This window comes from Fusarium graminearum, chromosome 3, assembly GCF_000240135.3.
Source record: "Fusarium graminearum PH-1 chromosome 3, whole genome shotgun sequence".
In the NCBI taxonomy this organism is placed as follows: Eukaryota; Fungi; Ascomycota; class Sordariomycetes; order Hypocreales; family Nectriaceae; genus Fusarium; species Fusarium graminearum.
In genome coordinates this window covers 6,558,242-6,582,964 of record NC_026476.1, presented here as the reverse complement: position 1 = coordinate 6,582,964, position 24,723 = coordinate 6,558,242, and the positions used below count along the sequence as shown (strand labels likewise).

The window sequence follows — 24,723 nt, the reverse complement described above, 5'->3', positions numbered from 1 at the left end:
TGAATAAAATTCCCCCAACTGGTCTTTGCTTGCAAACACATTAATTTTATCATGTTTAATCTTGTCCCCAAGTGATTGTCAGGAATTTTACTATACAGACTAATATAGTATGGTATCTGTTGCTGTAATGTCTACTCTTCTCGGGCCACACCAGGTTGGCCTGGAGTCCTATTTTCAGGTGAAGAATGAGTTCTGTTGTCAAATTATGCGATGGAAGCTGCGAATAGTGGCTTTGACAATGTCCTATCACTGCCAAGGATCACCTGGCAGGTTTCCCGTTCTCTCGCTTTCGCGGAACCTCCTTCTCCTCCGTTCTTTTCTTCGTCACTCTCTCCATCGTCCGAAAGGTGGCTCTTGGGCGTGACGAAAAAATCTGTCGTGGTGGCAGCAATGCTTTGTCTAGCTAAACTTGGCGTAAATGGTACCATGGGAATGTCGACTAACTGGAGAGGCTCATCATGTTTTGGATGTCTCTGTCCAATAGCCTCATGCATAAGTGCAACTACTCTATCCCCCAGGCTTCTGGAAGAATGGGGCTTTGAAAGGTCTCTTTCGGGAGTCTGTAGATGTGCCCGGCTCTTCATATAATTGATTTCTCTGCCCATTGCCTGGATTTCAGTATACCCTGATTCGGTAGGCCGGATGCCCATTTCAGGATATTCCATGTGTGGTGGGCTCGAGGTCACAGACCTCGAGATAAAGACTTGACTCATTCGGTGCCGTAAAGCTTTCGACGGCATCATTCGATTCATCTTGGACTTGACCAATCCACCGAATCTTGTAGATAGAGAACGAGGTAGCGTGTGAGTCTGCTGGTCATCTCTCCCAGAACCCGTATCTGTTGCCCACCTAATCTGACCTTCCGAAGTGACATGCTTGACAGCGAAATCCCGAGGCCGTACCTCGTCTCTGGATGTTATGTTCCTGTTTCTTTCCTCCCTATTGAAGGAGGGGAATTTGGACCAGGATCTTGGGGGACCTACCAGCCCTACACTTGTGACTGACTCTGTTGGGTGAGTCGATCTTGGTCGCATTTGGGACACCCAACGTTCGATAAGCCACTTCGAGCTATTTGGAGAAGATCGTTCATCTGTGGAAGGTGTTAGCTGTGAGATTTCTCGTCTCACATCATGGATGCTATTGTTGCTATTCCGAGCGGCGGCTGTTCTCTTTAGGGATCTGTTAGAGGAAAGGCTTCTCTGATCATGATTTGGCGTGTTCAAAAAGCTGCCGCTATGCCTGCTTTCAGCTTCAAGTCTAACAGCGCGCTGCCATAAATCCGTTGCACTTTCTTGACGTTCCAAACTTGGCTTTCTATACTCCTCTGTAGGCAGTCTGCTCATGTATGGGCGAATGCTCATGTTCGAACGTCTCGTTGATCTGTCACTGGCTCCCTTTTCGTGAACCTTCGTCCTTTCTGTGGGTACCAGAAGAAACTTTTGTTCTCGAGGGGCACCCCGATGGTCTTTAACATGCCGGTATATGGAGCCTTCAGACTTGGCTCTAAAGTGACTCGTTGGAATTGTTAGGCAAACATTACTTGTGGAGGGTTTCTTGACCGGCGATCGAGCGCCTGAGTGAGAGAAATTCTCACGGAAACGTGTGAACACTGTTTTTTCGGGGTTCTTTTGAGTCAATGCTTCGCTGAATCGCCTTTTGATTGTCCTTAGCTCGGCTTCGCGCTGAACAAAGCTGGCAGACTCTGACTGAGCCATGGAGGCTGCATCTGCTTCAGACTGGACATTGCTGATAACTCCGTGAGAGCGAGTCTTCGAGTGGGTAGCTCCTATATGCGTAAGCCTGTGGTTTTGGCTATTCAGGTTGCCCTTGTCTCGAGGAGAATCCCGGCTTCGCCCTGCCCTCTTCGTTAGCTTTCTGATTTGTTCCAATGGATAGTATACCCACATCTGAAAGGGGATAACTCCATACTCTCTAGATCTTTTAGATCCAGTTTGTAGATATTATTTTTTGACCGTACTGGACTTGGCGGAGATTTTGACGGATCACTTGACGAAGTGTTATCTGTGAACGAATTTAAAAGTGCTCTTACAGTCGAGCCCCATGGTATCTCTCCGGAGAAGGCCAAGTTGTCGTCAAAATCCTTCTGAATACTGGGTTCGAGCTGACACTGAGGATCTAGTTCCCTAGGTGGGTTGACAAAAGCTGATCCTTGTTGATGGCAATCCCTTGTCTCAGGCGTCGCCTGGGTTCCAGATGCTAACAAGCTCTTTTCCCTTCCCACGACAGGAGAGCTGTATGCGGCTTTTCCATTTATGTTTCTGGTTTGCGCATCTTCGTCTTCGTCAAAGAAAATGTCTGAGTTATCTCGTGAGCGGAGACCCTGGGCTATGAGCCAAACACCAAGTGCAGACTGGCCATCTCCGGAAGAAGCTTGGCGATTGTTGAAACTGCTGTCTGGTCCCAGTATTCGATCAAGGCGCCCAAATCTATTGGAAAGCTGGAAAGATTTTTGGGAAGGGGAGAGGCCGAGGTCATCGGCCATTGAGATGTGCGCCGAGGGGTGTATCGCCAAGGGTCTTTGAATAACAGCATCTTCACTTGAGTCATCATTTCTACCTTCCACGTCGGGCTGCTCTGAAGAAGCTCTCTCCGGGGCATTGGAACTCTTTTGGGGTCCTCCAAGATCCTCAGGGGGGCCATGGTCGCGCCTTTCTTGATCAAGTCGAGCGGGTTGCCCATTACTGGAGGAAGAATTGTTGACACCAAACTCAATAGCATCTCGAGGTCCCGAAACTGGCGGAGAACTGTCGGCAGATGAAGCTACACGCCGAATACTAATTGTTGGTTTGCTTTCTAATTGATCTTCAGCCTCGTCTGATTCGAGCTGATCTCGAATTCTCAAGCGCATAATCCGCCTCAATTCGGCTCGTCTTGCAACTTCTTCTTCACTGTTGCCAACAGAGATACGTGACGGCTGGTCACTACTGTTATTGTGTGAGATGCTCTTGATAAGTTTTTTGCGTACAGCACCAAAAGCAGTGCCTGGCTTTGTCGAGCGTAGGAGATCCCGATCTGAAATGAAGGAATCAGAGTCAGAGTCAACGTGTTGATTTGTGACAGAGTCGCTTTCGAAAGAGCTCTGGTCCTCCGGTACCACCCACACCATATCAGATAACCCCATTAGGGTGTTCTGGCACGTTGGTCCGGGTTCTTCTTGTTGTTCTTCAAGTCGTGGGAGGAGTGATGGTACAGGCTGAAGAGCTGTTGTGTCTTGTGTAGCTGGTGCTGAGCTGCCAGACCCACGCCATCGCGATTTGCGACAGCAAAAGAAATCCAGAGGATTGAAAGACGGCATCTGTCAAGATAACGAAAATGCAGTGTAATCTCCAAGAAGCGACCAAAATGTAGCAAAGAGGACCAAAAGAAGGGTGTCACAAAGGTTCATCCGTCCAAAATGAAAGGTGGTAATGTCGATGCAAGACTGAACTCGTTTCCGACGGCATGATGGTCTTTTTTTCCATAGATAGGTACCTACCTGCTAGAGAAATGTACAGTAACTGAGGCCATCACGACTCTCTTGTTTACTTTAGTACTCTTGCCTTCTTAGGTGTTCTTTCTGAAGTTCCTTCCTCCCGCTTACCCTAATGTGCCTAACTTAGTACACAGAGTTCATATCAGGGGACGTTATAGTATGAACGAGCGCAGCAACGATACCTTCCTCATCGTAGGTGTTAGGTAGCACTTGCTTGTGCAGAAGTAGGTAGCCATGTGATACGGAGTGATTCAGAAATTCCTTCTATCGATTGAACGTCAAATCTCCCATGCATTGTTTGACTAAGTACCTTAGTACCTGTTGAGGCTTCTTTCATCTACATCGAACTTCGTGGCACTCGGAGGTACAGGTCAATGGGAATCAAAACTGATTGTATAATCTCTTTATGATCGAACAGAACTCATGGAAACAACGCTATGATTCAATTGCACATCTTGGAAAGATCACATATCTCATAACAGTGGAAACAGAATCTGACCAGTCTATCTGACAAGTCGTGGGTGGCAGAAAAGTTGACCTCTTAAGCCTTAGAGTATAAAAATAAGTAGTCTAAGAAGCCTGGTCTGAGTAGCATAAGCTGTCCTACTAATTTTGTCTTTTATGCTTTGAGCGGCTAATTCTTCTGATATGGATAATGACCTTTCTTGTTTGGCCCGCTTAGCGGAGGTCCGTAGTCCGGAGCCAATGACTCCGTAATCCCCCGGTACTAACGCGGTCATATTGCACGTCATTAAAAGGCATTGCAATGCCACAACACGTGCTCGGTCGAGAGGACTGTCATATGCCGCCACAAGCCATGACGCCTGATAAGAAGCAGCGAGAAGAACGGAAAAAAAAAGAGAAAAGAGACACGACCCTTGGTGGGGTTTGGTCTTTGGCTGATCCTTCGCAACGAGTGGCGCACTAGGTGGGTAGCAGAAAAGTTGACCTCCCAAGTCTTGGGATACAAAAATAAATAGCCTAAAGACTATAGTTTTAGTAGTACATGATGACCTACTAATTTCGTCTCTTGTGCTCTCAGTGGCCAATTTTTCTGATGCCCTGAGAGCGCAGACCGCAAAAGAACAGCAGAGGCCGATCTGCGGCGAGGTAAAAACTGGCCTCAGTTCCTCCTTAGTCTACTGTACTCCATATTAGCTCCAGAAAGTCAATCAAGACGAGAGGGAATTGGTTAATGAGGTGATGGACAGTCGAGCACGCAATTCGGAAGCCGGGCAACGATGAATTGAGGCGAACTAGGCTGCGAGAACGGTGGAAAAAAGAGTACCGGCCCCTGTAACAAGCCGTCGAGCTGCTGCAAGATGCCCCTCCATTAGCGCACACCGACAGCCCGTGAGCCGTAGCCTAAGCCCCTGAAAATCCACTCCGGCACCCGCCTCGCCCGTTTAACCAACCACCGCAGACGCTTAGTACGAATACGTGAGACTTGAACGCGATGTTGTTAGAGTTTCTGAGTAGGAGGAAGCTCTTGTCGGTGGGATGAGCGAAATGCTGGGCTACTGGGATGCCAATCAAAAGAGCGGCGTAGCTATCCTGACCACTTTTTCGACCCCTCCCCCGCCTTCGACCTGTGGTTGGTCACTTCTATCTGTTCCTCCTGCAGGCGTCAGGACAGCTCAAAAACATTCATCTACCTTCCAACTCCCAACATTTTCCTTCTTCCCTTTCCTCCTTCTTTCTTCTTCATCCGACTTCTGCTCTTTGTTCTATCTCGAAAAGGATCTCTCGATTGATCCAATTTGGAACAGACAAGAGCTTTGAAACTACTTTGTACGTCAACGTCGACGCCGACCTCGCTCCTTCTCTCCCTCTCTCCAGTTCAGCCCTGCTCAACTGGTCTGCCCCTCACCCCGCCTTCACCCCGCCTGCACCGTGCTCTCTCTCCTCAAAAAATCCAACGACTAACCAACCTTGCAACAATAGTTTTCCCCATCACAAACCAGACAACGCAGTTGCAACAACCGCAAAGATGGTTCAGTCCGCTATTCTCGGTTTCCCCCGTATGGGTGTTAACCGTGACCTGAAGAAGGCCACCGAAGCTTGTAAGTTACCCAAACAGAGTCGCTGACTCGTGTCATCATAGACTAACAAAAACTTTTAGACTGGGGTGGAAAGATCTCCCAATCTGACCTCCTAGCTGAGGCCAAGCGTCTCCGCCTTGCTCACTGGAAGATCCAGCAGGATGCCGGTGTCGACATCATCCCCAGCAACGACTTTGCTCTCTACGACCACGTCCTCCACCAGATCCAGGACTTTGGTGTATGTATCCCCTCCATCCCGAGTCATATACCAGCCCTTGCTGACTCACTTCCTCTAGGCCGTTCCCGAGCGATACACCAAGGATGGCCTTGACCCCATTGACCAGTACTTCGCCATGGGCCGTGGTCACCAGAAGGAGGGTGTCGATGTCCCCTCTCTGGAGATGGTCAAGTGGTTCGACTCTAACTACCACTACGTCAAGCCCACCCTCCAGGACGGCCAGACCTTCAAGCTCGCTGAGAGCCCCAAGGCTGTTGCTGACTTCAAGGAGGCCAAGGATGCTGGCATCAGCACCCGCCCCGTCCTTGTTGGCCCTGTCTCTTTCCTTCACCTCGGCAAGGCCGACCGTGACCAGAAGGTCGACCCTATCGACCTTCTCGAGAAGCTCCTCCCCGTCTATGAGCAGCTCCTCACTCAGCTGAAGGAGGCTGGTGCCGAGACCGTCCAGATTGACGAGCCTGTTCTTGTCTTCGATCTTCCCCAGAAGACCAAGGATGCTTTCAAGCCCGCCTATGAGAAGTTCGCCAGCCTTGGCGACAAGATCCCCAAGGTCGTTTTCACCACCTACTTCGGTGACATCGTCCACAACCTTGACCTCCTCCCCAAGGACGTCTACGGTCTCCACATCGACCTTGTCCGCAACCCTGAGCAGCTTGACAAGGTCCTCGGTGCCATTGGCTCCAACACCATCCTCTCTGCCGGTGTCGTCGATGGACGTAACATCTGGAAGACCAACCTGAAGCGTGCCATCGAGATTGTCGAGACCGCTGTCCAGAAGCTCGGCAAGGACCGTGTCATTGCCGCCACCTCCAGCTCTCTCCTCCACACCCCTCACACTCTTGCCAGCGAGAAGAAGCTGGACACCGAGATTGCCGACTGGTTCTCTTTCGCTACTGAGAAGGCATCTGAGATTGCTCTCATTGCCAAGGCCGTCACCGAGGGCCCTGCCACCGTCCGCGAGCAGCTCGAGGCTAACGCCAAGTCTATCAAGGCTCGTGCTGACTCTCCCCGCACCAACGATCCTCAGGTCAAGGACCGTCAGTCCAAGGTCACCCAGAAGGACTACGAGCGCAAGAGCGAGTTCACTACCCGTATCAGCCAACAGCAGAAGAAGCTGAACCTCCCCCTCTTCCCCACCACCACCATTGGATCTTTCCCCCAGACCAAGGAGATCCGAATCCAGCGAAACAAGTTCACCAAGGGTGAGATCACCGTTGAGGAGTACGACCGCTTCATTGAGAAGGAGATCGAGGAGAACGTCAAAATCCAAGAGGAGCTTGACCTCGATGTCCTTGTCCACGGTGAGCCTGAGCGTAACGACATGGTTCAGTTCTTCGGTGAGCGATTCCAGGGTTACGCTTTCACCACACACGCCTGGGTTCAGTCTTACGGTTCCCGATGCGTCCGACCTCCTATCATTGTCGGTGACATCTCCCGACCCAACCCCATGACTGTCAAGGAGTCCAAGTACGCCGTCTCAGTCTCCAAGAAGCCCATGAAGGGTATGCTCACTGGTCCCGTCACTTGCCTTCGATGGTCTTTCCCCCGTGACGATGTCCACCAGTCCGTCCAGGCTGAGCAGCTTGCTCTTGCCCTCCGTGACGAGGTCGTCGACCTTGAGAAGGCCGGCATCGATGTCATCCAGGTCGATGAGCCCGCTCTCCGTGAGGGTCTTCCCCTCCGCTCCGGTGAGGAGCGTGACGCCTACCTCAAGTGGGCTGTCCAGGCTTTCCGCCTCTCCACCGCTGGTGTCGAGGATGCCACTCAGATCCACTCTCACTTCTGTTACTCTGAATTCCAGGACTTCTTCCACGCCATCGCTGCTCTTGATGCCGATGTCCTCTCCATTGAGAACAGCAAGTCCGATGCCAAGCTCCTCCGTGTCTTTGTCGACTCTGAGTATCCCCGCCACATCGGACCTGGTGTCTACGACATCCACTCTCCTCGTGTCCCCAGCGAGCAGGAGATCAAGGACCGCATCGAGGAGATGCTTCAGTTCCTCAAGCCTGAGCAGCTCTGGATCGACCCTGACTGTGGTCTCAAGACCCGTCAGTGGAAGGAGACTAAGGAGGCGCTTACCAACATGGTTAACGCCGCCAAGTACTTCCGAAACAAGTACGCCAAATAAATGTCAACCAGCACTATGTGTGTAGAGGTTGATGGGGATGCCTGTGGATTATGTTAATATTGCATTTTGTGGAGTCTGTTCTTGGGAACAGCTACGATTTCAACATCGGCGTTTGGGGCTGGCCTAAAAAAAGGACCAGAAATATTTGTGGTAATCCCAAAAGTTAACCTGTGGATTAGGAACTGGGTACGGATGATTTGGCGAGCATTCAACATTTGCATATACCCTCCCAATTGGGAGCAGATGAAGGTCTTAAAATCAACAAATTGACCTATTTTTCATGATGATGAATATTTTGTTTCCCATGATGCATAATTGATTGTGACATTGACAGTAACTGTGACTCTGACTCTGACTTTCACTGTTTCTTGTAATACAAACCTGCGATGTGCTGCCACGTCGAGCTCTCGGTCTTGTTAATCGTTCATGGTCACGTGTTCACGCGTAGACATCCCGTGCCCACGTTGCAACGCGCTTGTTGATATCCTTGTCTTTTTCTGTGAACGACAACAAGTGTCAACTGCTTTCACTAATACACTAAGGACTTGCATTGCACGCATGTAACCACTGACGTGATGCGTCACTGTCTGAAAATATGCCTCCTGTTATAATTCTTGATTCTGATGACGACGAAGATGATATTGGCTACTCTCCGCCTCGCAACGCGCAAACGGCACACTTGCCTGTGCCCGCTGAAGCTGAAGCCGAAGGTACAAGTGATTCCTTTGGGCGTGTAAGCCGTGCGACGACGTCAACGGATCCTTCATTCTTTCAGAATATTTATAATGAGCAAAATGATGCAGCTCGAGGATATGTTCCAGATCCGACGGAAGGGTCACATGACCAGCATCAATACTCAAGTTCTGATATGACTGCGCCAACACCTTTCAAGCGCACTGTGACGGGACTACTTGAAACTTCTTCCTCTTCTGCACGGGAGCAGGGTAACACAGGGGGTCAGAGAATGCCTACTAGGAATGGTCCTGATGAATGGACTCAGGCCTCGACGCCAGGCAGGCAAAAGGCACCCACAGCTGTTATGGACGATATGTGGGATGTACCAAGCTCGCCTGATGAGCGTCCTGTCAAACCAAAGATAAAAATCAAGTTGAAGCGCTCAGGTGCTCAGTCAAATTCCACGACAGACTCAGGTAGAATGGCAAAAACCCCCGACTCCAAGTCTGAGTGGCCAGGCGATTCACCTTCAAGCAAGAGGAAGCGAAGGAAGGTCGACCATCCCGAGCCTTCCTTTCAAGGTTCTAACGAAGTCGATTTGGTAACAATACCATTCAGTCATGATCATGAGGGTGACCATCATGATCAATCACCACCTACGCCCAGCATGCTCCCGCCAACAATGCCGGTCAACGACGACCTTTCTTTCTTTATCGCGCCCAACCCCTTGACTGACACGCAGAAGATGGAGTACGAAAGCATGCAATTGCCGTCGAGTGACAGCCCGCCTCACCAGCTGCCTCCTGTGCGACAATTCAATATCCAGAATATAGCTTCAAGTAGCGAAGCCACCAATATCAACACACCAAGAAGTAATGCAGCTTATCTCATGAGTACTGCTCCTCCTCCTCCGGCCTCGATGGACCCGCCACGAGCAACAATTGGTCAAGCCACCGGTCACCGTTGGGATTCATCACCTGACGTCATAGCGGCTATCGATTCGCCTCCCTTCAAAAAAGCATCCAGGTTGCGAGAGCAATCAACAAAAGATGACGCACCTGGGCCTGCAGACAACGAGCTTGTGGAGTTGCAGCAAACCGAACCCGAACAAACGGGACTACCAATCATACAAGAAACTACGTCCGACAGCTACGAGCCTGAAATAATGGCCAAGCCCACAAAGGCCAAGAAACCAAGAGGAAGGCCAAAGAAGAAGGCGGCAGCAGTTGAACAAGACGTACCTTTGGCAGATTCCCTACCAGCTCCACCTGGGGCCGTCGAGTCTGTCACAAAACCCAAAAAGAAGCGCGGCAGGCCACGAAAATCCGATGCTAACGAGGAGAGTCCCAACATTGGCCAGTCACTGTCGACCAACGATGCTTCGTTATCTGAGGATGCTGTGCAGCCAGAAAAGAGGGTCAAGATAGAGATTGAGGAGACTGAGACCAAAGACGATCTCGCGGAAGAAGACGAGGCCCAGGTTTCGACCAAGGGTTCAGAGAGTCCCGCATTGAAAGAAACTGACCCTAATCTGTCCACACGTTCCATATCCAGTATTGACGATAATACGGCATCTAAGAATCCAGATACTCCTCGTACAGCAAAGCAGGAGGAAAAACCAGAGAGATCAACAATAAGCAGCAGAGGCTCGACACCGTCTAAGGGATTGTCATCAATCATCAACAAACCTGTGTATCGTGTTGGATTGAGCAAAAAGTCGAGGATTGCGCCTTTGTTGAAATGCTTGCGTAAGGAGTGACGGCTCTTGGTGTTTTGAAGCTGCGAAAGTCCAGTGAAAAGCATCTTGGCTTGTCAGCCTTGGCCATGTTATGGCTTCAAAGAACTGAATGGGTTGTGCTATCGGCCTTTTGCTATTAATGTTGTGTTATACGTGTGTAGCAAGTCTGACCAAGCTCACGTCACGTCTTGTGAAGCTTCTGCTTGTGGAGTTGGGGGCAGAGGCAATCTCGATGATCTGTATCAAGCACGGCGTTCTGGTAATGGAATCAAGGGATATGACAGCTATGGCTGTTATCATCAAGAATAGAATGATTGCTTCTGTTTGCAATTCAGTGTATCAAAGTCCTAGATGCTTGCCACTTTGCAGGGCAACACTCTGGCCGATGTCCATCTCACAGTATGCTGCTCTTGCCTTCATGTTTGAACAATCTATGCGCTTGTATTCTGGCTTCACCTCCTTTTCCAAACTTCCGATAGCATGCATGTGCCCTTCCTTTCGGCACTGCCGTGGGGGCACAAGGCCGCGAAAACTGCAACTACGCTGTTGTTTCCTTTGGTCTTTCCGTATCATGCATACTGATTGCAGCCTGGTGCCTTCTCATCATTTGCCTGGCTGGGTGATTGACTCCTAAGCGGGAACAAGCAGATGCGTGGATTACAACATGCGGCCAACAACAGCTTGGTTGGAAGGAGGCACTCAGAAGCAAAGCCCAACAGTCAAGGGCAAATTAGTCCGCCACGCCTGACTATCACTCTGGAATATGTCTTCCTGGAGGGCATAAATACCCGTCTGACCCCCAGACTCTGCTCTCTTTTTCTTCTTCTCATCATTCACAACTCTACACTTACCTGCACTTACACTGCTTCCTACAATTCTGAACTCATCAACACAAGTCACAGACACACTGAACCACCCTTCAGACAAACCTTCCACCTAATCCCAAACCTCAAATCACTTCATAATGTCTCCCCTCCCTAGCAAGAATGAGTGGTCCGACCAGGCCAAGGCTCGCATCATGAGCTCTGAGGTAAGACCCCTCCCTGCAACCCCTTCTGTCATTCGAATAGCCTCTGACAGTTTGACAGGCCAAGTCTGGCAACGATCCCGAGTTCGCCAAGCTTGCGCAATCCGAGACCGACAAGACTCTTGCTAAGAAGGAGTCCGAGGCCGAGCAGGCCCAGGATGACAAGGCTCAGGTCGACAATGCTTCCACCAACAATGCTTCCACCGACAATGCTTCCACCGACAATGCTTCCACCGACAATGCTTCCACCGACAATGCTTCCACCGACAATGCTTCCACCGACAAGGGCAAGGCTGACAACGCTCAAACCAATGAGTCTCAGGCTGACAATGCTCAGGGAGCCACTGATCAGGGCGAGCAGAAGAAGTAAGAAGCTCAGCATGAACAGATGCTGAGTGAACTAGTGATGGAGCAGTCTTTTGAGGGATGGCAACGCAAGGGAATGGTTTATGTTCCTAGAGAATATCATACGGTTGATACTTGTACTCTTCAACGGTAGCATTTTCAAGGGAAGCTTGATAAACCATGACGCACCTTCTATCCCATACCTTCCATAAAGTCCCCCGTGAAGTATATAAACGAGTTCTTATATAAGTGTGCCGTTGTTGATGTCTGCCCCAACTTCCAAATTTGATTGAGTGGCTTCTTGTAATATGTCAAGTTGCCAAACTTTTCAGACACACAGGTAGCAGCTTCAGTAAATGGTTGGTTAATTGTGTCAATTGGTGTATACTTTCATTGGGGACTATAACATGCTGTGCCCCTAGTTTCTGTTACAGAAACTTCTGTTTAATATTCATCCACATCATCCACTTCCTTCATCGACTACCCACTCAGCTACTAAATGTAAGCTATGTTGACAAATCCCAAGAACGCCCTTTTCATAATGCATGCATGCCCTATGCCTTTGTTTCGTAGTCAGTCACCCATCCAAAAGTCGCCGTAATCTTTCCTAATTATCGCTGCTCAATGTTGCGTGTTCCCTATTTCTGTTTATCTCAAATAGATGCGGCTGAGACGACTGAGACGACTGTTCTCAAATTCGATTCTCTTGGTCCATCTGGTTTATATGCTTCTTTACAAACTCGAATGACGAGAAGAAGATGGCATTTACGACACAGGAGCGGCCCATAGAGACGCCCAGACCGCGATACATGTGGCGTTTGAAGAACTCGATTTTCGGGGCGGGTTCGACCTTTTCGCCCTTTGAATAGAGTAGGGAGTTTCGCTGGTAGATACTCTTGGCAGAATCGATAGGATCTATAATTGTTAATTCAACGGTTCGTTACCACAAAAGACGTTGCTGAACTTACAAATCATCGCCCAAGAAACCAAGCCACACATGCCTCCAGCAGCGACAACAGCTACCTTGTTGCTGTTCGGGTGATCACCAGCCAAGGTATTTCCGATCTGTTTCCCACTTTCGTATACCATGAAATAGATAGATGTGCCCAATGTATCGCGGACTGCAATTTTCGTTAGCCCGTGCCATAAGCCAGCCAACCAAGATGATCACGTACGAAGATGAAGCCTGAGGCCAGTATATAACCCAAAAATGCCCCGATGTTTGATGATGTTGGCCATTGTCCGCAAGGTACCCTTGTTCTGATAGCTAGCCGCCACGGCGTGACTACCTTTGCTAGCAGCGCGCTCAGCAAGTAGAACAGAGACCTGCGCACTAAGCTTGGTGAGCTCGAAAGGACAGGCGAGGAATGTTATGCAAGAGCCAGCCGTTGCGCCAGCTGCGCCAAAGCATGCGACAGAGTAAAAATTTGGGTATGTGCCGTGCCGATTAACATGGCCAATAATATCGAAGCCAAAATTCCGTTTCACCCAGGCCGAGTATGAGTATTTGGCACGTTGGTAGATCGAGAAGGAGACGGTGCGAACAAGCGTGATGCTTGCCATTGGGGCCGTGACGCCTACAATGCTGAATTAGCCACTCAGTGTCAAGAAGACCTCGTCAACTAGTCGCAGCATACCTCGAAAGAAGCCGCCAAGCTTCTCGGCTTGATATGTTTGGCGAACACAGTCGAGAAATCCATTATAGTGGTAGGTTTGCATGCGCGTCTTGACGCTGTCGAGTGGGAAAGCTGCGAGGGTAGAGAATACACTGGAAGAGCTGGCGGCGATTTCGGTTCGGTATCGTTTGATGAAGCGGTTGGAAGGGCTATTTTGTGCTGCTTTAACGGCGGCGCCTGTCGCAGTTAGAGCCGTGGTCTCGCCATCGCGTCGTCCTCCAGCGCCGTTAGACATGCTGATTGCAGAAGTTGTAGCTGGAGCAGACAGTGACGACAATTGCGATTGATGGCCTGTGACATCTTGGTGAACCAATCTGGCTCTAGTAGTCATTGCTTTCTCCCGCTTCCCGGGAAAGAGAGTGATTGGGCCTCAGACCGGAGCACCGAGCGAGTATGGGCTTGCGAAGCCCGTATGTGGGATGTATGTTTTGTATGACCAGAGTTAGAGCTTTATTTAGAGGCGCGGTCGAAACACGGCCTTTCGCGGACAGCCGCAGGGTCCATTCAGACTGGGGGCACCGAACAGTTGAGTGCAGAGACAATTGAAAAAGGTCGATCGGTGGGTTCAGTAGCCCAGATCGGAGGTCGGGAGGCGGAACGGCGGGCGAGATATCGGTAGGTATCGGTGGTGTGGCTCGTTTTTGTCTCTGCACGGGCTCGGGCGTCCGGGTGCCCTCGGCAGCAACAATTCTACAGATCGCAACCTTTTATCCAGCAGGAATTCGATCAATGGGAGAATGATTAGATGGATGGAAAGGTGAAGGAAGGGTTAAGGTCTGTGACCAAAGGTGGAGTACTGCGCATATCGCTTTATGTATAGTTGCCTGCTGCTACGAAACAATTGGTGCAGTAGATCTCGAGGTAACTACTACGGCAGGCGGGGGGAGAGAACGGGTCATGCCTCCCGGTTTTTTGGTGCTCGTTTGTCGGTGTCAAACTTCCAAACCTGCAACCTGCAACCTGCAACCCAAAACTTGGGACCGCGGGGCTTGACCGAGCATCCATCCATTCCGCGGATGATATTATTGGATCCCTCTTAAAAGGGCTTCAACTTGGATGTCCTGGGCTTTTATTGCATTTGCTGTTAAACAATGCATGGATATCAATTGCATATTGTTTTCTACATCGCCGTCGTTGCTCCACTATGAGCTGCATTAACTGCCGATGGCTGGTTCATACATCACATGTTTTCAAAGAGCTACCTACTGTTTCGCTACAGCACCAATATCAAACCCTTTTATTGATCGTTTGATCTATACTTACATCCAAATCCAGCTGCAAATATCTCGCATCGCCCGTGAATCGTTTTATAGAGAAACATCGTTCCATCATATGGTCCCCAACAATCCCAAGTGAAAGCATCCAAATTATGTTACTGTACCCGACACCCCAGGTTATTAGACGGACTTCAATGTCCGGATAAGTGCATCTCGACTTAGTCCAATGACGGTCTTCAGAAATCCTCTCACCCCGCATTCACAAACAACACTTGAATTGGGGTTGGACAAACACGTTTACCTCAGAATCAAAAGACCTCTTACCCGTTCTATAGTTGCATTTTGCGGGCGACAAACCCTCCATCACGGCCTCAAAACTCCCATGATCGACACTTAATTATGCACTGGGCCGTCTGGCCCAGCCAACATGCAGCCCCCAGCTACTCATCAAACCTAGAAGCGGTAGCTGACTCGGCTGATTCCTGCTCCATACGCCTCACAGGCGCATTCTCTCCAGTAATGTTGAAGAAATTCACACGTAGCGTATCGACCAAGTCGCTTTCCGTACGGATACAGCTGCGACTTGTATTACAAACAAGGGATGGACCATCATTTGCCAGCTCGCATGATGTTGTTGTACTGATACTGTAATGTATTCTACTCGGATGAAAGACGTCATCCATCCTCTCATGAGGATTGACAAGATGACGAGATCGCCATGGTAGACCTGCTCACGTCTCTCACTCGCGAATTCACTGATGTGAGGTCTGCAGCAGGGCTCGGCTTGCCTCTGGATGGTCCGTTCCCCGGCGAGCTCAACAAGATGAAGAGAGCTCGACGAAATCGCAGATCCTAGGTCTTCTAGACTACATGTGCCATGCGCCGTTATCTCTTTTAACTCAAGAGCCCGAGGCCTCCTCCGCCGGCGTATCTTCCGCCGGCGTCGCCTGGCCCGTAGTGCCGTTGTTGGGAGTCTCATAACTTCCCATAAGGCGTTCCTCCTCCTTCTTTGAACGAATATTTTCCGTCTCCTCGCGAAGCTTTTGCAGATTCCAGACATCATCGTCGTCTTCCGAGTCAGAGTCGTCTTCATCCCTCCATTTTCCGCTCTCGAACATGGCGCGACCAGTGTTCTCCTTGGCATTTCGTGCCTGTTCCTCAGCAGCCTTCTTGTCCAGTCGATCCTTCTTCCACTTGGCGAACGACTCAGGTGTCACAGGTGTAAGGGTTCCTGTCAGCTTATGTCGTTCAGATTCCAGGAAATCTTCAAGTGTCAGAGTCTTAAGCGGTGATTTATCCATGAGCGCCTTCTCTGCTGCTCTCTGTTCCTTGGTCTTGAGAACAAATCTACGTTGCTGTTAGTGATTACCAGAAGCATATGGAAAAGTAACACATACCCAGGTGGAAGAGCGTGCTTGTACTTGCACTTATCGCCTCCATTGGGGCAAATCCAGAACCAACCATACTTGCCATCCTCAATGGCCTCGATAAAGAACTTGCATACTTTGTCGGTGGTGGTCTGCTGGTTGCCCTTCTTGGACAAGACAACGCTTCGGAGCTTATCTTCGTCCCAATCTGCTGAAGTCTCAACCTTCTTCGTTTCTTCTTCTTCTCCTCGTTTATCGGTGTACAGGTTCTTCTTCTCTGTCTTGCGCTCGACGGAAAGGTCATGCGAGAACTTGCACTTCTTGCCCTTTTCACAGTTGCCCTTCTTGTAGAAGATACACACAACCGTCTTGGGATCGACTCCGAAAGGCACCTTCTGAATTTGAGCTGGCCTGTTGATCATGGCCTCCATATCCCTCTTGGCATCCTCGGCCGCCTTCTTCTCACGCTCTCGGGCCGCCTTCTCGGCTTGCTTCTTCTTTTCTTCGGCTGTACCACCATTCTTGAGGTTTGCCTGCATACGCCCAATTTCTCTCTGAGCAGCGCCACCCTTCTTGTTCTTCATACCAAAAGTTCGGTCCTCGACCGTCTTGGTCGCCTTCTTAGGCTGAGGCTCTTTGCCTTTCTTGGGAGGAGCCATGATGGGCAGTCGGTGGCGGGGTAATCGGGAGACAAAAAGAAAATTCGATGGTTTCTGAACGTTCGAGCCGGTCGATGAGGTTTCCTGCGGCTGTATATACACGCGGTTTCGTTCTAGTGATGGTATGAGGCAAAGCCACCAAGTCCGGGTTGAAAAAAAGACGGATGTCCAAGATTGCTGATAGTTGGTGGGCTGGGCAGCCTTGGTGGAGGATGAAGTCACAGTTTGATCACGTGTTGGGCTTAAGACTTTTCTTAGTGATCAAGTACTGGCCAATTATGCCAGTTTTAGTGGTCACAGCAGATTCGTGCACTCTTTTTTAAAGTTCTATTGATTACATGAGAACATTTGTTACTGTTATATCCAATTGAAATCTGGATAATACAGTTTCTCGTGACTTCAACCTGTCTACATCAATTGCGTAGGGCTTGGCCAAAGGATCTCAAGGCACTCTCATCTTACAGTGGGGGATAGTGAATCTTTCAACTGCGGGCCACGCTAAGAAATAATCCCAGTAAGTGTACGTACCCTCCACCACGAATGGGACAGTTAGAGCTCCATCTGGCCAGTTGAAGCTCATTCTCCATAGCATCTACAGCCTCGTGTATCGTACAGCCCATATACTATCGCAGGTTACCCAGTAAATTACCGGACTTCTTCTACTACACACAAGAACTTCTATCGAGTTTTATACGCTGTGAGTATTTACAATACGATGCGACTTCTCGCGCATGACAAGCACTAATCGTGGATTTGCAAGCTCCCCAGACCTACCTCGATCGATTAATTACTCGCCTTAACCGCAACCATGATTACCGACGGCCAGCTCTATCAACTAGCCATCTTCTTCGGCGTCGCGGCAATGCTTCTCATCCTCGTCTACCACTTCCTCGAAGTCAACGCCCCGAAAAACACAGCTGCAAGTGGGAAGGAGGGAGCTTCAAAGTCGCTATGATCGCGCATTCGCGACGATTGTGCATTCTATAATTTCACGAATGGGGATATCCAATTTGCAGAAAAGTACTGCCCGGCGTCTAGGAGAACTCTTCGAAAGATCCAACCACGTATCCACAACAAAGAGCTTGGGCTCAACATGACGAGATCAGGGGCTGTATAGAACCATTGTTGGACGGGACTCGATTATATCCAATACAGCGTTGAACAATTGCTACCCAACCGCAAAGTGCCTTCCATCTGCTCCGAAACGGATCTCATACAGTGATGTCGACCATTCATGGCGCACCAAGATGCCAACTACAGACTAACTTAAGTCGACCTTAGTTATGCTGACCAGGCGGCTCTCAGCGGAAAGGTTCTGTTGGATATTTCGTCCCAAAGGAGAAGCAGGTGTGGTCTTCCCCATTTGTGTACTTCGCTGCCTGGTAGGCAACCCGTGCTGTTTCGCATAAGGTAAAGATAGTTGCAAGCTGTCCCGTTAATGCACGGCCACATCTCTAGTGGTGTTGTCCTAGGTAGCTTGTCTTGTCTTGCTCTCTGGGTAACAAAAATATTGACCATAACTACATGCAGAGCAAAATAAATTAGCCACTTTATGACTTGTTCAACCCATTCTTAGACTGCATATTTCTTTTGACTTTTTGTTCCATTTTAAGTTTTCTGACACCTTTTTAGACTGTCTTGTAATTGGCCAGGTTGCCTCAAATTGGTGGCTGTGGTGGCTCGTGTACCTCACGCTGAAGGCAACAGAACCTAAAGGCAGGAGGCAGCACGCTACCCCGTTTTCATGTCCTCGCCTTCCTCCCTGTCTCCCTCCCACTCCCTCTTCTTCCATCCCCCAAACTTCATCCATCTACCATCAATCTACGCCCACTCTCAAACCCAATCCAAATAATCCCTTTCTTTATCAAGGCCGCTTTAGTCACTTTTGCGCGCCTCTTCTTTCATCCTGAGTCTATCAGACTTTATTATCCCACCTTTCGCGATCACATTCTCTTCGATCCAACGCGACTTTCGCGCCTACGACGTCAAGACTTCTCGTCAGTCCTTATTTGACCTCTTTGTCACACTTTCATAAAACACACATCATAATGTCTGGCAAGCTCGACCAAGCTCTCGACGACATCACCCAGGCCCAGCGCCGTGGTGCTCGCCGTCGCTCCAACCCTCGCCGCGCTGCCGGACGCCCTGCTGCGGCCGCTCCTATCGGTGGTATCCAGAAGAACACCAAGCCCGCACGCGGTTCAGGCGCGAAGCCCGCTCCGGCCAAGGCCGCTCCCACCAACAGTGACAGCAAGATCATTGTGAGCAATCTGGTAGGTTTTACACAAGACTCTGCGCACATGAACTCTACTAACAATTTTATCAGCCTAAGGACGTCTCGGAGCAGCAGATTAAGGTATGTTTCCGCTGTGGCTCTTGAGGCCCTCGGACTTTGTTCGACCTTTTATTCTTCGCCGCTCTCTTTTTTTGCCTTCGACGTCGCGTCTATCCGACTAGTTTGTCGATTCGGCCTGGAGCTATCGGACGCCTATTCTCCTTCCTCGACTTGGTAAAACCTGGAAACGGTACATTTTCGGAAGTCGAGAGCATCCTTGTCGCGCAATTATCTTGAAGGAAACGCCTGGTCAGCGTTCCTCGTATGTATAGCGTTGATCTTACAGGATGTGGGCTGTTATAACGATTTGCGCATTCCATCAGCCAAAGGATAGCAGGGATTCCTCGGGACGGTGCCATTTGGAATCCCGCATCAACTTCAGCAAGCAAGCAGTGAGCACATGCAGCAGATGCCCCTCGAAGATATTCTGAAACGAAGTCATGTTGGCTAAAGTCGGTTCAAATCGGGGAACGATGGGTCGCGCGTTTATTCTTCACCAAATCTTTTTGGGTGCTACGTGAGCAGTAGTAAAATTTTGGGCTGGGTCCCTGAGTGGTGGGCCGTTTCGAACGAGAGCCATGTCTCGCATGCTTCGACTGATCTCGATCCTTTGAGACAGATTGGGGATCTTCGCTCTGTCTCGCTGCTCTGCTTGCTGTTCAACCATTACGACTACCAAATCTTGGCGATGTAAAATTCTCCCGGAACTGGAACTACCAAGGCTCGCGATTAGAACGACGAATTTTGTTCAATCATACATTTCGGAATACTGACGCCTTTTCTAATAGGACTATTTCATCCAGTCCGTTGGACCTATCAAGCGAGTAGAGCTTGTCTACGGCCCCAACTCACAGAGCCGCGGTGTCGCCAACGTCACCTTCCACAAATCCGATGGCGCTAGCAAGGCCTTCCAGAAGTTGAACGGTCTTCTCGTTGACAACCGACCGATCAAGGTATGTCATTCGTTACTCCTGGACTTTTCAATTGCTAACTTGACTAGATTGAGATCGTCGTCGGAGCCGCCCAGGCTGACAAGGTCATTCCTACCGCCAAGAGCCTCGCTGAGCGTACTAGCCAGCCCAAGGCCCAGGCCAAGGCTCAACCCAAGTCCGCTGCCGCTGACAAGCACAACGCTGGTGCGGCCAAGGGAGCCGCCAAGGGAGCTGCTAACAAGAAGCGCCGTGGTCGCAGCAGCCGTCCCGCCAAGAAGACACAAGAGGAACTCGACTCAGAGATGGCTGATTACTTTGTCGCCCCTGCCGCTGAGGCTGCCGGCAACACTCCTGCTCCTGCTGCCGCGCCAGCTCCCACTGCTGATGCTGATATGGATGAGATTGCTGTATGTAACTCTGTCTGTGTCTCGCAAGAAAACAACGCTAACCGTGGCTTTAGTAAACTAAGCAACTTGTAACGATGGCGATGAGGGAGAGTTAATAATAAAATATCACGAAGTTGGCTGATGGCTGATGGGAAGGATTGCGAGTTTCGGTTGTCCAGTTTTGCTTCTGCATTAGATTACTTTAGGGAGTTAACGTATCGAATTTCCCCTACTTCTGAATCCTTAATACCATGGGTTTGAACACAAATATGTTACAAAAGCCATCCCAAGGCCATCATGTTGCCTGCCTGCGCAAGACGCAGAGGTTTGCGAAAAGGTTGATTACATGTCATAGATGATGAATGTTAGTTAGGTAGGCACATTGCACGTACAGCATGTCTCAGCCTCGCTCATATCACAATGCATAGTCTTTAAGCACATGTAGGTGAGCAAGTCATAAATAGGCTTAACGATTTTTCCATTTTTTTGCTTCCATATCGAAACAGGCAATGTAGCACAAACTACATATCCGAGAAATAAGCCTGCCTTGATAGGCACAACGCCCAAGTTACCCAGCCTGATCCTGTGCTGTAGTTCAGAAATGCTCGCCTTGGCAACGTCAAACAACCAGATTTGCTGAATTTAATCCTTCTTCTCAGTAGCGGCAGCAGCGGGGGCGGCGTCCTTCTTGTCGTCGCCCTCGAGCGCGGGCATGTCGTCGTCACCCTCGTCCTCGTCCATCTCACCCTCAGCGCCGGGGAAGCCAGCACCGCCTCCCAGCTTGGAGAAGTCGATGCCGCCAAAGTCACCACCCATGCCGCCCATACCACCCATGCCGCCGCCCATGCCACCCATATCAGGCATGCCACCACCTATTTATGTGTCAGTTTCTTGTTCGTTGAGTGTAGTTACGTTGTTCAACTTACCCATGCCGCCGAACTGAGAGAAGTCGTCCTCAGGGGCCTCGTTCTGCTCATCCTCATCGACCCACTTGTCGAAGTCTGTCTTGAGGAAGTGGACGCGCTTGGAGTCCTTGAGTAGTCTGGGCCAGTACTCTTCCTTGAGCTCCTTCTTCTGTAGCTTTATTTCAACGTTCTTGGAAGTGTGGTTGATCTTGCTCTCTGCGGGGTCGATCTCGCCCCAGAGCTCAAGCTCGACATGGTACTTCTTCTTGAGAGTGGATGAGGTACCAGTGAAGTTGAGCTTGGTAGGCTGAAGGTCGAGGCTAATGTTGTCCTTGGACACATCAGGGACGGAGATGGTGAGGTAGATGAAGTTCTTGGAAACATCAGATTCGGAAGATCTCTGAGCCCAGAGGACTAGAGAAGAGTCAGCAAGTGAGTTCGCATAGGCATTGGATATGGGCGCAAAATGCGATCAAGCTTGAAATCACCCAGAAAATTGTTGGCAGCGTAGGCGTCAAGGCTTGCATCGGGGTGAGGAGGGGAATACGAGTGACGAGGCTGGGGAAGAACAGTGAGACGTACCTTCGGGGTAGACAGTGTCAGACATTGTGAAGGAAGGTTCTTGGGGGTATCTTGAGTATCGTGAAAAGACGTTTGTCGTGAAGGAGGGAAAAAAACAAGAGATAAGAGGAAGTGCGAAAGATTCAGATGATGCAAGACGAATGGAGACGAGCTGGTCGAGTTTTTGGTGGGCGGAGCGGAGGAGGTGCAGTTTTAGCTCCTACTGCGTTTCTGTAGGTGCTGGTCTCTAGGTAGGTAGCTACCACTAATGCTCTGCTGCAGGCATGCGCGAGGCTTGCACGGTTTGTCTGGTCACAGGCGGAATGGTAGAATGTCTAAGAAGAGGAGAGAATGGAGGGGCAATTGATGAGGGGGTACTTGGATCGACGAGCAAAGACCAGTGACGGGACAAGTACACTGCTATCGCCTCTTGAAGGTGCCCACTCTGACGTTTGTCTCTATCCCGCCCCTTGAAAACGACCAGCGCTTCTCCACTGTTAACGGGCTGGAGCTCCTAGAAGGTACTGGAGCTCTGCCACCTTGAATTGGAGGTTGGTGATGGGACAGGAGCGGTTACGAGATGCTTCCAGATCTGATGGAATGAATTTACGAGTTCAATTCTCGATATCAGGCTCGAATTATTAACTTGATACGACCCTCTGCTAGCTGCCTGAATTCTGAAACCCCTCCTGTGTAAAGAATTTCTCTCTATGGCAGCCTAGTCCAGGACCTATACGCGGTCGGCATCGGGATGGCGGGGTAAGCATGGAGGCGAATGAATCTCATTGCCATTGTTAAGCGTTTTGATGAGCTGTATGAAAGACACAAATTCTCGTATATTATCTACTTTTGTCTTTCGTTGCAGTTGATTTAAACGGCCAGATTTCCTAGCCAAAGCCTATCATGATTTGAATTTGGACTTCTAAGAAAGATTGATAGCTCAGGCTGCTCCAGGTTCTGCTGGACCCCGAATTGGTGATGCTTCCACTGAACAAGGCCCCTGTACCTTTTTGCGCTTTCTGGGCCAATCAAACCTTGGCTCTGCCAGTCCAACTCAGCCTCGAGGCTTGCACCGAGCGAGCCTCACCACCATGACCCAACATCATCTAACAACTAGCTGCGGCTAATTCGACAGCGTCGAGACACTTGTCGTCCTAAAATACTACCGATAGTGTATTCGAATTATTATCTGTGCATGCTGACTTTCGCCCCTAGAATACATCCTCACGCGACTCGTCTACTCCGCCATCTGTTCATTTCCACAGTTGCGTCATTGGCGCGGGCATTTTACTTCCTATCTACTACCACCTCTTACATCCAACCGCCATCATGGAAACGTTTAAATCTCTCTTCGCGAAGCCTGACCCTCAGGCTCAGGTAAGCACCGCCAACTGCTTCCCTCAACATGGCATCGCCTGACATAACCAACCATTCCAGATGCGAAAATGCAATGCATTGATGCGGCAAAACATGCGCAAGCTCGATCGCGACATCCAGACCGTTAAGCAAGTCGAAGCAAAGACCAAGAACCTCATCATCCAAGCCGATAAGCGAGGCCAACGCGATCCCTCTCGCTCCAGCCAAGCTCAAAAGGAGGTCCGCGACTTTGCACGTGAGCTCGTTCGCGCTCGCAAGCAATCACAACGTCTAGTCACATCCAAGGCGCAGCTCTCCTCTGTACAGATGCAAGTCAACGAGGCCTTTGCCGTGCGAAAGATCGAGGGGTCCATCCGGGCGAGTGTCGGTATCATGAAGGACGTTAACTCGCTTATCCGCCTGCCCGAGCTGGCGGGGACCATGCAAGAGCTGAGCGTGGAGTTGATGAAGGCAGGCGTTATCGAGGAGATGGTCGAGGACGTACTACCCGCTGACGGGGACATGCTCATGGAAGATGAGGAGGCCGAGGGTGAGGTGGAGAAGGTCCTAGGAGAAGTCCTCAAGGAACGCAAGCAACCCAGTCTCCCTGTTGCGCCTGTGCCAGAACCCCAGAAGCCCCAGGAAGAGGACGAAGAGGAAGAGGATGCAGAGGCTATGATGGATCAGATGCGTAACCGATTAGAGGCGCTTCGCAGTTAGTGGGAATTCCGGTGATGAGGCATGGTTGGTTAGTTACTGCTTGAAGGTGCCAGTTACTCTTCAGCATGGAAGGAGTTGGAGTTTGGCGTATCTGTAGTTTTGGCATACATACAAAGACTTTGAGGCTACAAACCACCGTGGGTTCTGTGGTTCTCACTGAGATAAGATATATAACCACATTTCACGTTCACATGGAGCTGCTGTTGTTATCGATCAGACCTGTCCGTTCTCGACTAACCTACTATTCGAATGACCAGCGCGTTGACTTCTTGCAGTTCACTTTTATAGTTTCTTTCTGTCGTTGGTGATCTTGGTCAGTGGTCTGTGGACAGACTATCGATACATATTCCTCGCGAACGAGCATCAGTTTGCATCTGACCCCGTCGTAGCTATAGAAGATAGGCTGATGATTGGCACCATGTCTAGGTATATGATGGTACATGAATCTTCTATGCCGGCCAATCTGCGACGCTGTTATGAATACCTATGAGACATATAGCTGTGACCTTATATCGCAACTATTCAACCTTCTCTCATCCATAGGCTCACTCTTGTTCAAATAGTTCCAACAATTTCATCTTGATTCTACTTTCTATATGTTGCCTTAGTCAAGATACAATGATCTAGCTTCGGGACGTTTTATTTACATGTCCATGATATCTAGAAGTATATGAATGTTTGACTCGTTCGATCTTTGCAGAGGTATGAGCTTAACAGTAATTTGGAAGTATATAACATGATGTATTGTTGCAGTATTGATTTTTACTGTTAAGCTCATATCTCTACTGAGATCGAATAAATCACACATTCTTACATTCATATAACATAATGAGCTACGCTTTGCAATGTCAGATATGGGATGTCCTCTTCATGATACAGCATATCCAGGCACATATCACAGTCTGTCAGTGTAGATTCGCCGA

General features: G+C 49.7%; 10 protein-coding genes across 10 annotated transcripts; 6 read left to right on the top strand and 4 right to left on the bottom strand.

Moving 5' to 3' along the window:
* Positions 1-203: 203 nt before the first annotated feature.
* FGSG_10824 (uncharacterized protein) lies at positions 204-3,269 on the bottom strand (the record flags this gene model as incomplete). Its single annotated transcript, XM_011327269.1, has 4 exons — positions 204-1,907; positions 2,051-3,033; positions 3,159-3,214; positions 3,265-3,269. 4 exons carry the CDS (start codon positions 3,267-3,269, stop codon positions 204-206), a joined length of 2,748 nt encoding a protein of 915 aa, XP_011325571.1.
* Positions 3,270-5,220: 1,951 nt separating this feature from the next.
* On the top strand, positions 5,221-8,195 carry FGSG_10825 (5-methyltetrahydropteroyltriglutamate-homocysteine methyltransferase). The gene is made up of 4 exons (XM_011327268.1): positions 5,221-5,284; positions 5,438-5,556; positions 5,616-5,773; positions 5,832-8,195. The coding sequence occupies exons 2-4, from the start codon at positions 5,484-5,486 to the stop codon at positions 7,899-7,901; spliced, it is 2,301 nt and encodes a 766-aa protein (XP_011325570.1). The 5' UTR covers positions 5,221-5,284; positions 5,438-5,483; the 3' UTR covers positions 7,902-8,195.
* A 1,546-nt stretch (positions 8,196-9,741) lies between these two features.
* Positions 9,742-10,335, top strand: FGSG_10826 (uncharacterized protein; the record flags this gene model as incomplete). Its single annotated transcript, XM_011327267.1, has 1 exon — positions 9,742-10,335. The coding sequence occupies one exon, from the start codon at positions 9,742-9,744 to the stop codon at positions 10,333-10,335; it is 594 nt and encodes a 197-aa protein (XP_011325569.1).
* Positions 10,336-11,142: 807 nt separating this feature from the next.
* On the top strand, positions 11,143-11,879 carry FGSG_10827 (uncharacterized protein). Its single transcript, XM_011327266.1, has 2 exons — positions 11,143-11,344; positions 11,403-11,879. The coding sequence occupies exons 1-2, from the start codon at positions 11,279-11,281 to the stop codon at positions 11,709-11,711; spliced, it is 375 nt and encodes a 124-aa protein (XP_011325568.1). The 5' UTR covers positions 11,143-11,278; the 3' UTR covers positions 11,712-11,879.
* Positions 11,880-12,377: 498 nt separating this feature from the next.
* FGSG_10828 (uncharacterized protein) lies at positions 12,378-13,693 on the bottom strand (the record flags this gene model as incomplete). The annotated part of the gene is made up of 4 exons (XM_011327265.1): positions 12,378-12,601; positions 12,655-12,807; positions 12,862-13,263; positions 13,324-13,693. The coding sequence occupies 4 exons, from the start codon at positions 13,691-13,693 to the stop codon at positions 12,378-12,380; spliced, it is 1,149 nt and encodes a 382-aa protein (XP_011325567.1).
* A 1,520-nt stretch (positions 13,694-15,213) lies between these two features.
* FGSG_10829 (uncharacterized protein) lies at positions 15,214-16,765 on the bottom strand. The gene is made up of 2 exons (XM_011327264.1): positions 15,977-16,765; positions 15,214-15,926 (listed from the first exon to the last, which is right to left on the bottom strand). The coding sequence occupies exons 1-2, from the start codon at positions 16,528-16,530 to the stop codon at positions 15,479-15,481; spliced, it is 1,002 nt and encodes a 333-aa protein (XP_011325566.1). The 5' UTR covers positions 16,531-16,765; the 3' UTR covers positions 15,214-15,478.
* Positions 16,766-17,183: 418 nt separating this feature from the next.
* FGSG_13910 (uncharacterized protein) lies at positions 17,184-17,779 on the top strand. Its single transcript, XM_011327263.1, has 2 exons — positions 17,184-17,302; positions 17,366-17,779. The coding sequence occupies exon 2, from the start codon at positions 17,414-17,416 to the stop codon at positions 17,558-17,560; it is 147 nt and encodes a 48-aa protein (XP_011325565.1). The 5' UTR covers positions 17,184-17,302; positions 17,366-17,413; the 3' UTR covers positions 17,561-17,779.
* Positions 17,780-18,400: 621 nt separating this feature from the next.
* On the top strand, positions 18,401-20,526 carry FGSG_10830 (uncharacterized protein). Its single transcript, XM_011327262.1, has 5 exons — positions 18,401-18,878; positions 18,932-18,961; positions 19,729-19,893; positions 19,941-20,279; positions 20,333-20,526. Exons 1-5 carry the CDS (start codon positions 18,654-18,656, stop codon positions 20,333-20,335), a joined length of 762 nt encoding a protein of 253 aa, XP_011325564.1. The 5' UTR covers positions 18,401-18,653; the 3' UTR covers positions 20,336-20,526.
* Positions 20,527-20,719: 193 nt separating this feature from the next.
* On the bottom strand, positions 20,720-21,879 carry FGSG_10831 (uncharacterized protein). Its single transcript, XM_011327261.1, has 3 exons — positions 21,746-21,879; positions 21,185-21,577; positions 20,720-21,130 (listed from the first exon to the last, which is right to left on the bottom strand). Exons 1-3 carry the CDS (start codon positions 21,768-21,770, stop codon positions 20,901-20,903), a joined length of 648 nt encoding a protein of 215 aa, XP_011325563.1. The 5' UTR covers positions 21,771-21,879; the 3' UTR covers positions 20,720-20,900.
* A 951-nt stretch (positions 21,880-22,830) lies between these two features.
* Positions 22,831-23,990, top strand: FGSG_10832 (uncharacterized protein). Its single transcript, XM_011327260.1, has 2 exons — positions 22,831-23,101; positions 23,162-23,990. The coding sequence occupies exons 1-2, from the start codon at positions 23,054-23,056 to the stop codon at positions 23,798-23,800; spliced, it is 687 nt and encodes a 228-aa protein (XP_011325562.1). The 5' UTR covers positions 22,831-23,053; the 3' UTR covers positions 23,801-23,990.
* Positions 23,991-24,723: the final 733 nt, after the last annotated feature.

Coding starts and splice junctions, on each gene's coding strand:
- FGSG_10825 (XM_011327268.1), top strand. CDS start 5,484: ATGGTTCAGTCCGCTATTCTCGGTTTCCCCCGTATGGGTGTTAACCGT. Junction 5,557..5,615: donor GAAGAAGGCCACCGAAGCTT/GTAAGTTACCCA, acceptor AAAAACTTTTAG/ACTGGGGTGGAAAGATCTCC. Junction 5,774..5,831: donor ACCAGATCCAGGACTTTGGT/GTATGTATCCCC, acceptor CACTTCCTCTAG/GCCGTTCCCGAGCGATACAC.
- FGSG_10827 (XM_011327266.1), top strand. CDS start 11,279: ATGTCTCCCCTCCCTAGCAAGAATGAGTGGTCCGACCAGGCCAAGGCT. Junction 11,345..11,402: donor CTCGCATCATGAGCTCTGAG/GTAAGACCCCTC, acceptor ACAGTTTGACAG/GCCAAGTCTGGCAACGATCC.
- FGSG_10829 (XM_011327264.1), bottom strand. CDS start 16,530: ATGAAGAACAAGAAGGGTGGCGCTGCTCAGAGAGAAATTGGGCGTATG. Junction 15,927..15,976: donor AAGCACGCTCTTCCACCTGG/GTATGTGTTACT, acceptor ACAGCAACGTAG/ATTTGTTCTCAAGACCAAGG.
- FGSG_13910 (XM_011327263.1), top strand. CDS start 17,414: ATGATTACCGACGGCCAGCTCTATCAACTAGCCATCTTCTTCGGCGTC.
- FGSG_10830 (XM_011327262.1), top strand. CDS start 18,654: ATGTCTGGCAAGCTCGACCAAGCTCTCGACGACATCACCCAGGCCCAG. Junction 18,879..18,931: donor AGATCATTGTGAGCAATCTG/GTAGGTTTTACA, acceptor CAATTTTATCAG/CCTAAGGACGTCTCGGAGCA. Junction 19,894..19,940: donor TTGACAACCGACCGATCAAG/GTATGTCATTCG, acceptor TAACTTGACTAG/ATTGAGATCGTCGTCGGAGC.
- FGSG_10831 (XM_011327261.1), bottom strand. CDS start 21,770: ATGTCTGACACTGTCTACCCCGAAG. Junction 21,578..21,745: donor TGACACTGTCTACCCCGAAG/GTACGTCTCACT, acceptor ACTCTTCTCTAG/TCCTCTGGGCTCAGAGATCT. Junction 21,131..21,184: donor CTCTCAGTTCGGCGGCATGG/GTAAGTTGAACA, acceptor ACACATAAATAG/GTGGTGGCATGCCTGATATG.
- FGSG_10832 (XM_011327260.1), top strand. CDS start 23,054: ATGGAAACGTTTAAATCTCTCTTCGCGAAGCCTGACCCTCAGGCTCAG. Junction 23,102..23,161: donor AGCCTGACCCTCAGGCTCAG/GTAAGCACCGCC, acceptor CAACCATTCCAG/ATGCGAAAATGCAATGCATT.